The sequence below is a fragment of the Mesocricetus auratus genome, unplaced genomic scaffold (assembly GCF_017639785.1).
Source record: "Mesocricetus auratus isolate SY011 unplaced genomic scaffold, BCM_Maur_2.0 Super-Scaffold_100013, whole genome shotgun sequence".
Classification (NCBI taxonomy): Eukaryota; Metazoa; Chordata; class Mammalia; order Rodentia; family Cricetidae; genus Mesocricetus; species Mesocricetus auratus.
The window spans coordinates 57644810-57660214 of NW_024429196.1; the positions used below are offsets into that span (position 1 = coordinate 57644810).

Sequence of the window (15405 nt, forward strand, 5' to 3'; positions counted from 1 at the left end):
ACAGGCATTTCTGCCCAGCAATTCAACCTTAGGAGGCAGGGGGTGGGGCATGACTCTAGGCTATTGAAGAAATAAAAATCTGGTGCAGAATGTTGTTTGGACAGGAATATTTGTGACAGTAACAGCTGTAGAGCATCGTAGACAAAACCAAACCAAACCTCATATGTGCATCAATATAGGTTAAAGAAACAAGTAAACAGTAAACTAGAACATGAATTTGTGGAATAGTATGCGACTGGTTAAAAGAAGGAGCTATGTGTGTGTGTGGATGTTCATATAGAGATTTGGTTGAAATGAAAGACACATCCCTCAGAAAAAGTCTAAACCCATCCTCCCATGGGCATCTGTCAGCACAGGTTGACAGGCGCACTGTGAAGGACGCACACTCATCACTCTATAATCACTGTGAGTGGGTGGAAGGTCAAACTCCCCCCCTTTATGTCCCCTTGAATTACTTTGTTGGCTACAAGGATAATTTGTTTTTACATTTTTTACTTTTGGAAGAGGAATTTTCTATACATGGCAGAAGTGATGCAGCTGGTCACTTGGTTTGGGGCAGTAAGGATCTGGGCAGAGCCAGGTGGGGTGGGTCTCTGGGAAATCACCCATAAATTGACAACTTTATTCCAAGGAACTTGCCCAGGGTATCCTTGGGGAAGGTTACAGAGGGACACAGAACTTGGGTAAACCTATAACTAGAGGGGCTCCCCCTCCTCTGAGACAGGGTTTCTCTGTGTAGCTGTGGAGCCTGTCCTGGAACCCTCTTGCTTTGTAGACCAGGCTGGCCTCAAACTCACAGAGATTTACCTCCATCTACCTCTGCCTCCAGAGTGCTGGGATTAAAGGCTTGGACACCACTGCCTGACTTAAAACTGTAGGACTACTGAGAGAAAATCTCTCCAACATCTTAAAACGCAGAATGATGCTGTTGCTGGAGGTTACCTTGAAGAATTGTGGGAGTCCCAGCTGATAAAGCCTTAACCAAAGGGGAGGGAGTTAAATTAAGAACTAGCACTATGGGCAGGTTGCAGGACGGTGCAATCCTGTGACACAGAGTGTGACTGTGCCCAGCTGACCTTCAGATGAAGAAGCAGCTGCAAGGGGCTCAGTAACTGTGCCTAAGTTTGTCACAACTGGGAGTGGTGCTCTGGGGTCACTGGAGTCCAAGTTCCTGAAAGCCAAGCTAAAGGTGATTTCCCTTTAGTGCCCAAATGTGATTGGAACACCCCACCCAGCTGAAGGCAGAAGAGCCTTCTCTGTGTGGGGAAAGGATACTGAGAGACTACAAACACACACACACACACACACACACACACACACACACACACACGCGCACACACACGCACACACACACGCACACACACAGCCTGCACCACCACCATGTCCTAAGAACATGAAGAGGCTTGGGATGCAGGAACAAATTGAGGGCCTTTTTTTTTTTCAGCCCCTGCAGCTGGTGAACTCACCACTCCCTCCCTTTGCTTTGAGATAACCACTTTGTTTCCACCCAGAGGCAAAGTGAGGTGAGGTCAGCACCTGGATGTTGGGTTCCCTTTGGTAGGTGTTAGCCAGTAAGTGGAATCAGGGCCCTTGGGGCCCCTGGCTAGAGTGCTGGCTCTTCCAGAAACCAACTGCTAGACCAGACCAGGTAGACATCACCAGATTGGGGAGCCTGGCATATGGCAAAATGAGGGCAGAGAGAGGCAGGGTATCTCGGAGGACCTTTCCAGAAGCCTCTGTAGGCGTTTAAGGTCCTGCTACCCCCGAAGGGGAGAGGCTTTATCTGTTTTCCAGGAGGCCAGAGTCCAAGACAGCAGGATAAGGCTGTGGGTGCTAGGGATGGGCACTCCAGAGCAAAGATGCAGCGGGTACCTACACCATAGTAAAAATCTTTTTAATCTGCAGTGAGCTGAAAAGCTCTCTGGATCCACTGGAAGAAAGTCTGTGTGGTCGCTTGGAACATTCGCTTCACCTAGAGTCCTAAGTGAAAGCTCAGGGTTTCACCTTGGCCTCCTTTTCTCTGAGGCACCTCCTGCTCTATTCCCCGCCCCTCCCCCGCCCCCAATCATCCTCCTTCCTTATTTTACAAATCGCTCCCTTCTCTCCTTTGTTACTCTCACTTTCTGGATGTCTTCCCCACCTTTCCACAGGGGTTTATTTCCCTGGTGTGCTTCTCTGGCCTGTCTCCTTCCCTTTCGTTTTCCCTCCCACCAGTCCTTAAGTTCCCGAAATGGCCTTTCACAAGGAGTTGATAGTGCGCTAGCCTGTCTTGAATCTACTCCGCCTAGGATGGAGTGAAGGAGGTCTTCAAATGCTGGAAGCCTGCGCCAGTGGACCGCGTGGAGAGCCTACGAGGGTGCCCGCAGGTCAGGTCTGGAGGAGGTAGGTTTGCCAAACTTGGTTACCACTCTGCCCACTTAGCCAGCGGTAGGACAGACACACCCTAATTATACCACCTCCCAGAAACTGGCAACCGGGACTTCTGCGTTGCTGCTTAAAAACAGTGACACCAACCAACATATGGAGATGTCATCGTAATTAAACAGCACATGATAGCTGGAGATGGTGCGATAATAATCTAAACAATCACAAACAAAAGAAATGTTCTCTGAGGAGCCAGATCCAGAAAGGAGTTTCGAAGGCTCGCCTTCTGTTCCTGAAGAGATGGGCACGTGAGCGTGGTCCCCTGACCGGGTAAGATAGCTTCAAACAGTAAGCCCTTGTTTCCTGTCTTCACAGGGATCGCTTGAAGTAGGTGCCCCAGAGCGATTAGGGTTGGGAAGTCTTCCTTCTAGAGCAGTTTCACCTGGGGAGCCGTTGGAACCTCACTCAAAGCTAGGGGTTCCTAGAAAGGAGCCCTGATGGGTGAACATATCAGCCCGCCCCCTGATCCCTTCTGTCTCCTCCCATAGCCTCGCCTACTTAGGTCTTCTAGGAGGAGGACCTAGAGGAAACCTCACCACGGGGGGGGGAGGAGCAACTCCAGTCTGTCTTTCCTCCAAAGCCCGCAGAGAGCACGAAGCAGGCTTCATTTCCACAAACTAGGAGATCAGTGCTGGGCACTAGATCGTCCCCAATTCGCAAAGGAAAATGATCGTGGGCAGCAAGCTATTATGACAAAAAACAGTACTGGAGGAGCCCCTCTTTTTTCTCCTTGTACCCTCACCCCATTAAATAGATTGGTATTTGCGACACGCTTAGATGTTTTCATTTAAATTCTAGCGGTTGTGCTTAGGTTGGTCATCTGTATACTTAGACTTTTTGAAAATATCATCGAAATGAAATTATGAACAGATTCCAACTGTTTTCCAAAATAATGAGCTATCCAGCGCAGGCGAGCCCCCTCCTTTGGTTTGGGCTAAGATCCAAATCCAGGGAGGAGGAGGGGTTGGGGGCGGGGAGCGTGTGGAACTGTTTCTCAGAGTGGCCCCGCGAGGCGCGTGCGTGAACCAGAGCCCTAAATGTATGCTGCCATTAAGAATCCATGCAGCTTCCAGCGCTCGGGGCGCAAGGACGCATGTGTTGCTGGAATTCAATCCATGGGGGGAATGCAGATTGGGCTGCGACCCACTGGGTTTGATTTATGAACTGTTACACTAGCGATTGTTTACACATTGCATTTCAGAGCTTTGGCACACCCTCCCCGCCGCCGGCAGCGGGTTGCTGGGTGTGGGAGCCTGCTTCAGCACCGGGATCAGCCTTCATCCTTCTTCTGCTCCTCCACGTACCCTAGGGAGCACCCACGAACTCCCTCCCATCCCTACATGCAGTGAAATCAGATTTTGATTCCAATGAACCCAAGAGCCTATGTGTAGTTCTCTTCCCCCCCAACCTACACCATGTATGCAGACCCTGGACCCGGGCTCCACTGCGGCTGTTTACTAATCTGTAAAGCCACGAGGAGCCTATAAATAGGAGAGGTGGAAGCAGATCGACTTGCAGATCAATAGGGCCCCGTCTCCTCGCCATTTCAGCTGAGCTGTCTTATTAATTATGAAAGGATTCGCCTGAACCCCGCCTGGGAACGCAGCCTCTCTGCACCTCTGCAGAGCCCTTAATGGCGGTTCCTTTGCAAGCTGCCTCTAGCCACCGCAGAGGAAGAGGCCTGTGACTCTGAGGGCCGGCCATAGGAACCTAGGTTAGGGGTCAGGCTCACCTGAGGCCTGGGCAGCAGGCTGACCAAGGACATTGTATCTGCATGTGAAAGCCCACAGCGCATACTTAGTAAAGGCCTCTGGTCTCTAAGTCGAAAGCGACTTCCTTTTCTTTTTTCAAATATAAGCCGAATCCGGGAGACATAGCCAAGTGTCCAACTGATGAAGGTCCCTATAAAGACAGCAGGTCATCCAGCCATTTGGTGAACAGGTGAATTTCTCACCTGGCAGTCGTGTGTTCCTCTAGGTATTCTGGGAACTCGGCGAAGGAAAAAAAATGACACTCCCATTTCAAACAATAACTTTTATTTTATACTTCTCTATACTTTGTAGCAAATTTTTGCTGAATTTATAATAAACTTTTTAAATTACATCTCTCTCTCTTTTTTAAAATCAAGGCTCTTTTATGTCAAAATCTTTTTAACTATATTTTAGATTTAACATTGATTACCCCCTTGTGATCTATACCGTTGGATATTCAGGTATTACTGTGTGTGTAACAGCTAAAACAAGAGAGAGGAGGGAAAACAAAGGCAGCGGACCTGAACGATGCATCGACAATAGCAGGTGAAGCCAGCCCCTCAGTGACCATAGCATTTCCTCTGACCACCTTTCCCGCCACACGCAACCTGTTTTTAATCTGTCTCTTACCCTTAAAATGCAAAGCCCACACTGTGTATTTTCGCTTTCCTGGAGGAGAAATGTGCAGTGGAAATGATCAAAACAAGGTTCTGTGGAAGAAAGACGTGAGTGTGAGTATTCACCAGATGCTTCCCACGTGGACGCCACTCCTGAATTCATTCCCCTGGCCTTCTCCTCTCCTCGCTTTCCTATTAGGAGGAGCCCATCATTTTTCATGTTATCAACATGATTAATATAGTAGGTGGCCCAGGGCCATTCCTGAGATTCTTTTGCCAAAAAAAATAAAAAATTTTAAAAATGGGGGTGAGTTTGCCGTTTTCTTTTTTGTGTGTGAAGACGGACTAAAGCTGAGGTCCGGTTTTGGCTGTGCTTGCTCGCTCACTGATCGGTAACATTTGGCAAATAAAATACAAGGAATCAAACGAAATAAAAAAGAGAAACAGGATTTCCCACAATCCCATATGAGTGTTTTCAACATCACAGAGAATCACAACGTCCTCAGAGAACGAATGGCTCTTCCTCTCGATTTCCGGGAGCATGAAGTGAGTGTGGGTGGGTGCGCCGGGGGTGGGGGTAGGGGGACCTGGTCCCGCGCTCAGAAGGAAAGCCAGGTCGCTAAAGCTGCCGAGAGAGACACCAGGAGCACGGAGAGCGCCGGGAGCAGGGACCCCGCCGCCCCGTTGCCGCTGCCGCAGAGTTCGAATAAGCTGCCTTGGATGTTGAGGTTTTTCGATTCTTTTCTCAGTTTATCCCACATATCTTTCGCCCCTTCCTGGCAATCCGTAAGAGCTGTGACCGTGCAGCTGTGGAAATCCTCCCAGTATCTGGCGAGGAGCAGAACAAAACAGAAGAGGCAGGATCACTTTGGGCGTGGGAGGACCCCCCCGATCCGTGCCCCGGGTGACTGCGCCATTGCCAACCTCCCAGGGTGCCACTTTCGCGCGGGCCTCCCTGTTCCGCACTGGGTAAAGACCCGCCAGATCCTTGGCTCGTCCCAAAAACCCGTTCTCAGAGTGTGGGCCTTCCCTTTCCCAGTCTGGTTTCTCTAGTACGGTGCCAGGGGGGGGGGGGACCTGACAGCCAGGAGCGGGGTCGCACCCGCTGCCTGGCGCTGGCACTGCGGCCTGCGCAAACAGATTGCTCACCCTCCTCCGGGAAAGCTAAGAAAACAGCACTAAGCCTTGCAAGCTGCGGCCCATTAATGCCTCTTAGCTCGCAAGATGGGTGACTTGCTCTGAGCCAGGCCCTCCCCTCCTGGCTTCTCACATTCTCCTCCCCCTCGCCCCTTCTGTTTCCATCCTGTCCAAGCCGCGGTCCTTCGCCCTCCTTCTCTCCCTCCACCCAGCCCCCCCACCTTCCTTTTGTTTCCAGTTTCTCCTCATTAACCCCTTCTTCCTTTCCCCCTTCCCTCTCTTTCCCCGCTCTTCCTTTCCGGTCTCCCCGCTTGCTTCGGTCCTCGGAGGTCATCCCTCCTTTCCACAGTCCCGGAGCTCCAAAGACGTCTGGGACTCTGCCGTCTCTCCTCTCCATTCCCAGGTCGGTGAGTGTTAGGTGCCTGAGTACCTGAGCGGGCTTTGGAGCCTTCTCCAGCATTTGCAAACCCCTGTGCTCTAGATCAGCTGTTAGCTGCGTGCTTTCTCTAACCTTGCCTTTTGCATAGGTTTGGATACCAGGAGCTTCCTACCACCCCCAGGTTGTATCACCCACTTTTCTAGAGTGGGCGTGAGGGGGTACCTATGCTGTTCCTCCCAGACCGTGCTCGGGATCCACCAGTCAGTTCCCAAATCAACGTAACTCAGCCTCTTCCTCTGCTGGGTCTCAGCCCCGCCCCCACAACCTTCATCCAACCTTTTATCTTTTTTTTTTTTTAAATTGTCCCCCTTTCTTCTGGAAACCCAAAATAGATCCCGAAACTAAATATAATCCCAAGCCGTGATCGATTCCTAAGGCTCTGTCTCCTTTCGGAGGTGGGTCGATTTGCGCGTCTGGCTCCCACTGCGCCCAGACCGTGAGCTCAGGGTCAGCAGCCACTCTTAGCAGTGTGGGTACATTTTTTTTCTCAGCCTTTTCCTTTTTGTTCGCCAGTCGGGGACTGTAAGCTTGTTGAAGGCAAGCTTAACCTTGGCTTCCACCTCAAACCTGGCTTCTGGCTGATGGAGAGTTCTGAATGCTTGTTGGAGTTCTTGGAGCTAGGCTGCCTTCTAGGGATTTTCTCCCTTCTCTGAGTTATTAGGGCTCCGGGACCTGAGCACAGGACTTTCAGGTTCCTCAATTTGAAATAAATGCCAAGATTTACAGACACTGCAAGGCCCAAGGGACAACTCTCCTGCACAACTCTAAAGCAATTACACCTAGAAAGCAAAGGACACACACAAACTGCTCCTTTTTTTTCTTTTCTTCTTTTTGGGAGGGGGGTATTCCCAGATGGGGACAGAGCACTCGTGGAAAGTTCACCTGGGGCTGGGAGAGGTGAGCTTCACCCACTTGCTGAGCAATGGGCACTATTAACATAGTGGGTTCTGAATCCAGCTGCCTGCTACCGCGGGAGGGGGGGCAGCCCTTCTCTTTCATCCGTGTTTCCCAGGAACTTAGTCCTGCTAAAAAAATGAAAAGTAGCTAGGAATGTAGCATGTTTTTAGCAAATGCTGGAGGTTCTGGAATATGCAAACCTGCCATGGTTTGCAGGTTCATTCTTATCAGATGTTTGGAATTCAATACATTTTTTTCATTTTATGATAAAAAAGATACCAGCCATTTACTTGTTGGAGTTCCTAGCGGGTACTTAGGTATTTGGTAAAGTTTATGGGAAGACAGACCCCCTCCTATTTGATCATTGCTTAAATGAATCCCCTTCTCCTTTATTTAGGAGGAGAAGAACCACGTATATGATGTGGAAGCTGGGCACTTCGACCTCTGGGAACAAAGAATGCTTCTTGCCTTCCTTAGCTTTATAGCAAGGCCATTTTGTGGGGATAGTCCAATACAGCTGATTTTCAAAAGCAAAGAAAATGTATGGTGCAGTAAGATGTGGAGGTCCAGGGCAGCAGGTCTCTGCTGGGTACCTCTTTGACAGCCAGATGCAGGCTTTCTAGTCAATCACTGAGAAAAACACCACTGAACTTGGCAGTGAAAGCCTCCTCTGGCCCTGGACTTGCAGCTGCCCCCCTCCTGGGAAGATCATACAGATACGGGAAGGGGGAAGGGTAATAGCAGCATGTAGGGTGACTACCGCAAACCTGGGAATGGACTATGAACTTAGCAAAACCTACCAAGACCCAAAGTCATTGGCATACAACATTGTTCAGGCTTTCCCTAAGACACAGGGAGATCCCAGTCCCTTCCAGCACTCAGATTTTCTTGGTGTGCTTTGGGGGGGGCTTCACTTTTAGGTAAATTTATGTTAACTCCAGCTCTTCTCAAACCAAAGCCAACTTGTGAGGCTAGGTACTCACAAGAAAAAAGACTGGAGATTATCTCAAAGCAGAGATTTGTGTGGGTCATGAGAATCTGCTAAAGTGGCATTCTGTCACTTGTCCTGGGTCCATGCCTGTTGGGTGCAGGTCTGTAAGACTGAAGAGCTTAGGCTAGTGGGAGAATCCTCTTCCTTAGTCCACCTCAGGCCATGGAGTCTCCCTAGACAGTGCAGATTCTAACCTAGGGACCTAGGCGTCAGGGCCAGAGGGCCTGTCAGCAGCTTTGGCCGGGGGGAGAAAGGCACATATTACCGCTAGCAATGAGGAGCACAGGAGGGGAGAGGGTAGGACAGGGAATGGGGGTGGGGAGTGGCACGGAACTCTGACCTCAGCAGCGCCCCCAGAAGGGAAACCCAGGGTCAGAGAGGACACTTACGTGCACACAGTCTTGATGTTCGTCTTGTCGTCCAGGCCCTGCGGGTAGTTGGCCATGCTGTCGCCCAGCTTGAGCAAACAGTCTGAAAAGCCCTTGAAGACTGCATCGCACTTGCCCGCCGCTCTCACGGCCTGCACCAGGTAAGCTGTGGGGAGGACGGACACCAGTCAACACCACCACCCTGCCCCACTACTGACCCGATGGCCCCTTGGGGTGGTCTCCTTTAAAATTCAGCACAGTGCCCCCCCCCAAATGACCTATTTGCATTCGGCCCACCTCTGGTGCAGATGGAGGGATCTGAGCGTTGGTGGGTACAGATGGGTGGCAGGGAGGTGAGTCCATTTATTTTCTTCAGCTCGCTCCCTCGCTCCCAGCTGAGCTCTACTTCTTTTTCTGTTGTCAGCGCCCCCTCTTCTCACCTCCCTCATCTCCTTTATTACTCTTTTTTCCTCACTCCCTCCTTGTCTCTCAACACTTCCTCCACCAAAACCCTGTCACGTCTCGCGGTGCAATCTTCCATTTTTGTGGTGACAGAGGGGGTCTTGAGGCAGAGTGCTGGGGGGGGGCAAAAACCGCCAGAGAGGTGTGGTGTCCGGGGTTGCGCCACTGAGCCAAGCACCACACCCCAAGAGTTGACATCAGGCGCCAGGGTCTTTGTCAGGCGCTCAGCAAATATTGCTTAATAAATGAATGAATAAAGTCTTTGGAAGAGCAGAAACAGCTACGGGAAATGGGGTGTTTTTTTTTTATTATTATGAAACCGATGGCCCGGCATGAAGTCTGTTGTTTGTGAGACCCTGAGGTGCACAGTTCTGCAGGTCTAAATCAGGGCAGTTTAAATGTTCAGCGACCTATCTGGGGGAAGGATTGGTCTCAGCAGCTGGTGTGTGTGTGTGTGTGTGTGTGTGTGTGTGTGTGTGTGTGTGTGTGTGTGAGAGAGAGAGAGAGAGAGAGAGAGAGAGAGAGAGAGAGAGAGAGAGAGAGATCTGTGCTGTGACTGAGGGTGACTCCAGTCAATGCCAGGAGCCTGGTGTGTGTGTGTGTGTGTGTGTGTGTGTGTGTGTGTGTGTGTGTGTGTGTGTGTGTGTGTGTGTCCCTTTCCTTCTTTGTATCTCTCACCTCTGCACTCCCCATAATGTCCCAGGAAACAGACGGGGGACCAGACCTTTCCTCTCAAGGTTGCTTCCAGCCTGCTAGGCGCCAGGCAGGCTGCTGCCAAGGGCTCTGGCTCCTATGAGGGGGTGGGGTTGAAGTAGGTAGAAGCTGGGCCAGAGGCAGAAGGAGAGCGAAGGGAAAAATTCCAGATCGCACTCAGGTCTTAGCTCCCAAACTCAAGCCAACCAAATCTGGAAGAGCTGGGTTTAGGAGCTACTAGCTTCCAGGCCGGCCAAGGCACAATAGCCGTTTCATCCTACCCGGAGGGTGGCAAACAAACTGGGTTGGGGGCGCGGGAAACAACGTGTAAAAAGGCCCTAGACACCCGGGGCACCCGAAGGACTACAGAGAGGATCAAATCTCCGCCATAGGGGCGGGGAAAGGTGAATACTAGAAGGGAAATCGGCCCTGGGCTCTAGGGGATCTGGGAACAGGCCTCCTCTGCTGTCATTCCTGTTGAAGACCTCCTGGAAGGTTGTAACACTCGGCACCCTTTCTTACGCAGTCACCTGTCCCCGAATGCCAGGCTGCTGCAGACCCGGGGGAAGGTGACCCAGTCAGACGCAGCTTCCGCGAGCTGCGCTGCGCGTCGGCAGATTGCCGCAGGAAGAGCTAGGCGGGACTAGTGCTTTCTAATCCGGAACGGGAAGCTCTGCGGAAGGTACCGAGGTTAACTTCCACCTCAGCTGGGGCAGACACATAACCTTCCAAAAACCTAGCTTCCTTCACACCTATTTAAAAAAAAACAACAAAACAAAACCCTCGGCACTATAATAAAAGCAAAATTTAAACACTAACATTGTGTCTTATGATAAATGAATCTTTGCTCTAATGTAGCTCGGATATATGAAAGAAACCCTACACAGCTTCCTCTATAATGTGTGTTACAAGCATGCTTTGTAGAAAGGAAACAAAATGCCTCTAACCCCAAGGCCTTCCGCACCCCCAAAATCCGGTGTCTGAAAAGATACCATGGCGACTTTTTAAAAGGGTGTTGGGGCTTTCTGGGGGTAGGAAGCGCTCTGGTCACCCTATTTTCCCAGACGTTGCTGGAGCAGATCCTGCAGCGCGCATGTGTGTGACCGTGTGTAAAATACGAATTCGGGAACATTTCTGGGTTTCGCAATTGCGGCTTCTAGAGATCTAGCTGTCACTGAAAAGCCGGAAGCAGTGCGCGGGACAGAGGTTGCAGGCACAAGCCTCTGTGCAAGTCGCGTTCTCAGTTCTTTGTGGACCCGGTTTTTGTAACCCCCAGGCAGTGGACCCCAGCTCCTCTGTTCTCTCTAACATCCCTATCCAGTGCGGTTTTCATTTGCTCATTCATTCGTTGGACCTCTTTCATTCATTCCAAACTTCCTCCCAGCGCATCTTCGTTCGTTCACCATCCTCTACTTCCCCGCCCCTCCCCAACCCCCACTTTTCTTGGCAAATGTCAGTGATTTGGGACAGCTTCCATCCTTGAGTTAGTAAGCCCGAAGCTCTGATGCAAAAAAGGGTAGACATTTGGGAACATACACATTTTAATTCCACTGCCAATATTTTGGTCATTCTCAGGCGGAGGTCAATCGAATGCATCGCTCCTGCAATCACTGTTCCATTATTTTCTGTTCTCATCCACAAGGAAAACAGAGCCCCCAAATATCGTCCAGGTGAAATCGCTCTCTCCTGATCTATAAACGTTTGCAGGCTAACTGCAAAAATGCTACAGTCACTTATTTCCAACACGTAAAGAAAATTTGCTGCCCTTGGGACCTATGTCCTAGAATTGTTGCAGCTCTTTGAACTAATGTCAAAGGCACAACACGATCAGATGCAAAGCATTAAGTCATTTCCTGAAATTAAAGGAAAAGCCAGCATCCCCGAGTATGGTCCTTGTTTTGCAAAATCCCAGTTTAGGCAAAACCACAACAATGCCCCCAAATCAAATTCTCAAGAATCATGTCAAATGTATATAGGTAGACCCCAATGGAAAGAGTCAATTTTAATATTCCAGGAAGCCTGACTCCTCTACATTTCTTAGCGAGGAAAAATATCAAGCATTTCTTCTCTTGTCCCACACAAATTTCTTAACGCACTCCTGAGATACTGCAAGGTTTGTCTGTAAAGAATTCTACAGCCTGACAGGATAGCAGTTCTATCTCCAGAAAACCCATTGGAGAGTTTCTATTTATTTCCTCTTGTCCATTCTATTAATAAGCTGCTTTACTTTCACTTCTCTGCTACGTTAATTAATGTTCCCATCCGACATCAGACGAGCGGATTCGCCAGCACTTATGACATTTGCATTTTGGTTGGAGAAATATGAACTTTAAAAAGAGCTTTCTGACAGTGTAACTGAGACTCAACATTCCTTAACATAAAATGGGGACTAAATCAATCCTTCTATAAACCGCCGCAAACAAAAATAACAAACACACGAAACGACATATTGCAAGCACATAAAACCCTTTCGTGTATTAAAATAATAGAGAGGCTAATATGTAAAGTCACAGACACACAAGAGCCTGAGAAAGTATATCGGTGCATATTTGGCTGATTTATCCTTCTCGGCGGAGTCTGCAGTGCTCGGAGCAAAAGCTGCAGTTAGGATATGGGGGGTTGGGGGGCAGGGGAAGGACAAAGTTCTAAATGCTGCAGTTTGAGGGCAGCCTTGAAATATCTTTGCTTTCTGCACATAAACTTTTCAGACCTAGCTGCCTAGCCATCTTATTTCTGCATTCACCTTTCGACCCCTCTAAATAGTACCTTGCAGTACAACGGGGGCCTCATGCTACCAGCGCTCCGACCCTGCTTTAACCCTGGAGAGGGTAGCAAAAATGGATGTGCGCTTTGGAGAGAAACGAGAAATCCCTTTAGAAAACAGCCTGCCACACACTTTCAAGTCCCTTACTTTAGGAAAACCGAACAAGGACTCCTGAGTCCCAAACAGCTAATGCCCCGACCCCGGATGTCTGCAGGGTTTTCTGCATCCAGCGACGGACGCCGGTCAGCAAGTCTCCTTAGGCGCCTCTGGAGTTGGCATTCTCCGGTCGCCTACCAAGCCGGACCGGGCGGCCACTTACCTATTTGCACCGCGAGGATCAGTGAAATATATCTGCCGTTCAACTTAAGTCCCATCCTACGTTTAGTCAAACCATTTGCGACCGCAGACCTTTAAATAGTTAGTTTAGAGAACGCGGGGGAAAGCTGAAAAATAGGCATTGCCAACAAGTTCCGGGAGCGACAGAGACTTTATGCACTGGGAAGGCAGAGGGAGGAGAGAAAGAGAGGGAGCGAGGAAGAGACAGAAAGAGAGCGAGAGAGTGAGCGGTTGGGGGGGGGGAGCTGGGAATGGTTCACTCCATTAGGAGGGGGCGGAGGAAGTACAGCCTCACGCCCACGAGCAGGCCTGACGTGGGGGATGACACGGATTGATTTTTTTTTTTAAATATAGACACCTTGGTAGAGAATCGCCATTTATAGTCATAAGACTCTGGAATTAATCAGATATCTCCAATTAATGTGCAATGTCAACGAATCTAGCCTCTCTGGGGTGACCGCTTCCCATCGCGGTGGCCACCCCCGCCTCCTCGTTCCAGGGGCCCCCAGCCCCGCCCCCTCCCTGCGCAGAATCGGGGCTCCCTCTCCTCTCCCCTCCCGGAGCTGGGGAGTCCTGGCGCGCCCACTCGATTGTTTAACCTGCTCCCTCCTCCACGGGCGCCACAAGGAACCCAGACACTTCCAACCCTGCAGCTAGGTTTGGGGTGCTTCTGGTCTGGGGTAAACTCATTCCAGGGGAATCGCCTCCCAACTCCTGCCCTCTGCGGCCTACAGACCCCGTTCTTGCCTACCCTCTTTTTCTCCAGCCCTGCAGCTGAGCTCTAGGCGCAGCTTGGAGCTCGTGAGCACACAACCCGGCCCCAGCACCCAGCACCCAGCACCCGCACACACAGCACACACTCACACACAGGCGCACGCCCGGGAGCGGAGCCGAGTGCCCCCGAGCCAGCCCGCACACACTGCACGGGAGCGCGTACACGCCCAGGCCCCCGGGGGTTCGTTGTGCACACATTGGGCCCCAGAAATAGACTACGCGTGCCCACTGGCGACTCTCACCCACCCGAGGGGCCGCTACACCAGACACTGAGACATCTATTTTGGGGGTGGGGAAGGCACCAGGCAAGGAGCCTTGACTAAGCCGATTTTCCAAATCTTGTAATTTACAAACTCTTAGCACTTTAGGAAATTTCCAATGCAAGCTGCAGTGTGCAGGCTGTTTCTGGGAGCCTCCTGGGGTCATTTGTTGGGCCGCACTCACATGTTTACACACAAGCACCCAAGTCCACGTACACACACACGCACACACACACCGGGACCCACACACACCTGAGTTGTTTTTTGATGATGCAGCACATAAAAGACAGCAACGAAATATCTCTTCAGCTGCGTTTGTGCAAGATCCTATAGTGGGTCGTGTAAGATGGAAAAATAGCAAGGGCTACTTTCTAAACGCAATTAAGCTTTGCTTTTCTCTCCCTTTTCTGCAATGCGTCACACCCTCATCCCCAGCCTCAATTGTAGGGTCTTTAACCAAATGTTGAAGGCCGCACTGACTAACTTTATTACTTAAGTTAATGAAGAGATAAGCAAAAATTAGGAGGAAAGGTAAAAGAACCTTCATATTTTGCAAGACTGCAGGGCCACCGCATTAGGTTATCGAGTTAGCAGCAGAAATGCAAAGGGATTAGGGAGGTGGAGCGTCGGGCAACTGTAGTTGCCTCTCCAGGTCCCTGCCACTGGAGCCCACACAACCATCTGGGCACACAGACTGAGAAAGGGAGAGAAAGACGAAAGACTGAAATCAGGTGACTGGCTGTGGAGGGACTGAGGTGAACTGCAGGGGTCCTGGCTGCCGCAATGTGTAACAAGAAGGCGCTCAGGGAGGGGACCCAGGCCCGCAGTACAGCAGAACCGCAGACTCCTAGGCAGGCTGGCTGGGCCCTGGGGGCGGAGCTACGTTCCCCGCCCCCTGGTGATGTCACCAGCGGGTTGGGCGGGGCGGTGGGGGCGCACTTTCTCGGTGTTCAGGGTCCCAGTGGTGGCACTGGGGGTTTCCTGTTCCAGTGTTCAGAGGCTCCCAAAAAAAGCAGAAAAGGTGGGCGGAAAGTAGGCGGGGCGAAAATGGGTGGCAAGAGGCGGGGTGTTCCTCGGACCATCCCCGGGTGCCCTCCAATGGCAGAGAAGGGGCTGGCCAGGGGCGGGACCCCAAGGTTGGAAGTCCGTCCCCTCCCCCCCACGCATCCGCGGGTCCCTTCAGGGTTCCACGCGCGGGGCCGCCCGGCTTTCCCCTCTTCCACCCCCGTCCGTGGCTCTGAGCCAAGGCTTGCCCTTTCTGCTCCATAGTTTCAGAGCCGGGGAACCGGGTATATTTACATTTCGTGCCCTAAATCCTTGCCTTTCTCCTGCTCACTCATCGGGACTTTCTAGAACATTTTCTGTGGGTGCTCTGGGATCCTACTCAATACATCCTTTCACTCGGAACTTGAGGCTTTAGGGTTTGAATGATGAGGGTGAATTGAAAGACTAAATGAAACCGAGTGAAGCTGGTGAGGGCAGGTGTCCGCAG

The 15405-nt window shown here is 50.9% G+C and overlaps 1 protein-coding gene and 1 long non-coding RNA gene across 2 annotated transcripts; one reads left to right on the top strand and one right to left on the bottom strand.

Moving 5' to 3' along the window:
* Positions 1–4443: 4443 nt before the first annotated feature.
* Nrn1 (neuritin 1) lies at positions 4444–13125 on the bottom strand. The gene is made up of 3 exons (XM_005066386.4): positions 12863–13125; positions 8646–8790; positions 4444–5620 (listed from the first exon to the last, which is right to left on the bottom strand). Exons 1-3 carry the CDS (start codon positions 12915–12917, stop codon positions 5392–5394), a joined length of 429 nt encoding a protein of 142 aa, XP_005066443.1. The 5' UTR covers positions 12918–13125; the 3' UTR covers positions 4444–5391.
* On the top strand, positions 5619–9365 carry LOC121143607. Its single transcript, XR_005880859.1, has 2 exons — positions 5619–6332; positions 7663–9365. It is a non-coding gene; the product is annotated as an uncharacterized LOC121143607 (long non-coding RNA).
* Positions 13126–15405: the final 2280 nt, after the last annotated feature.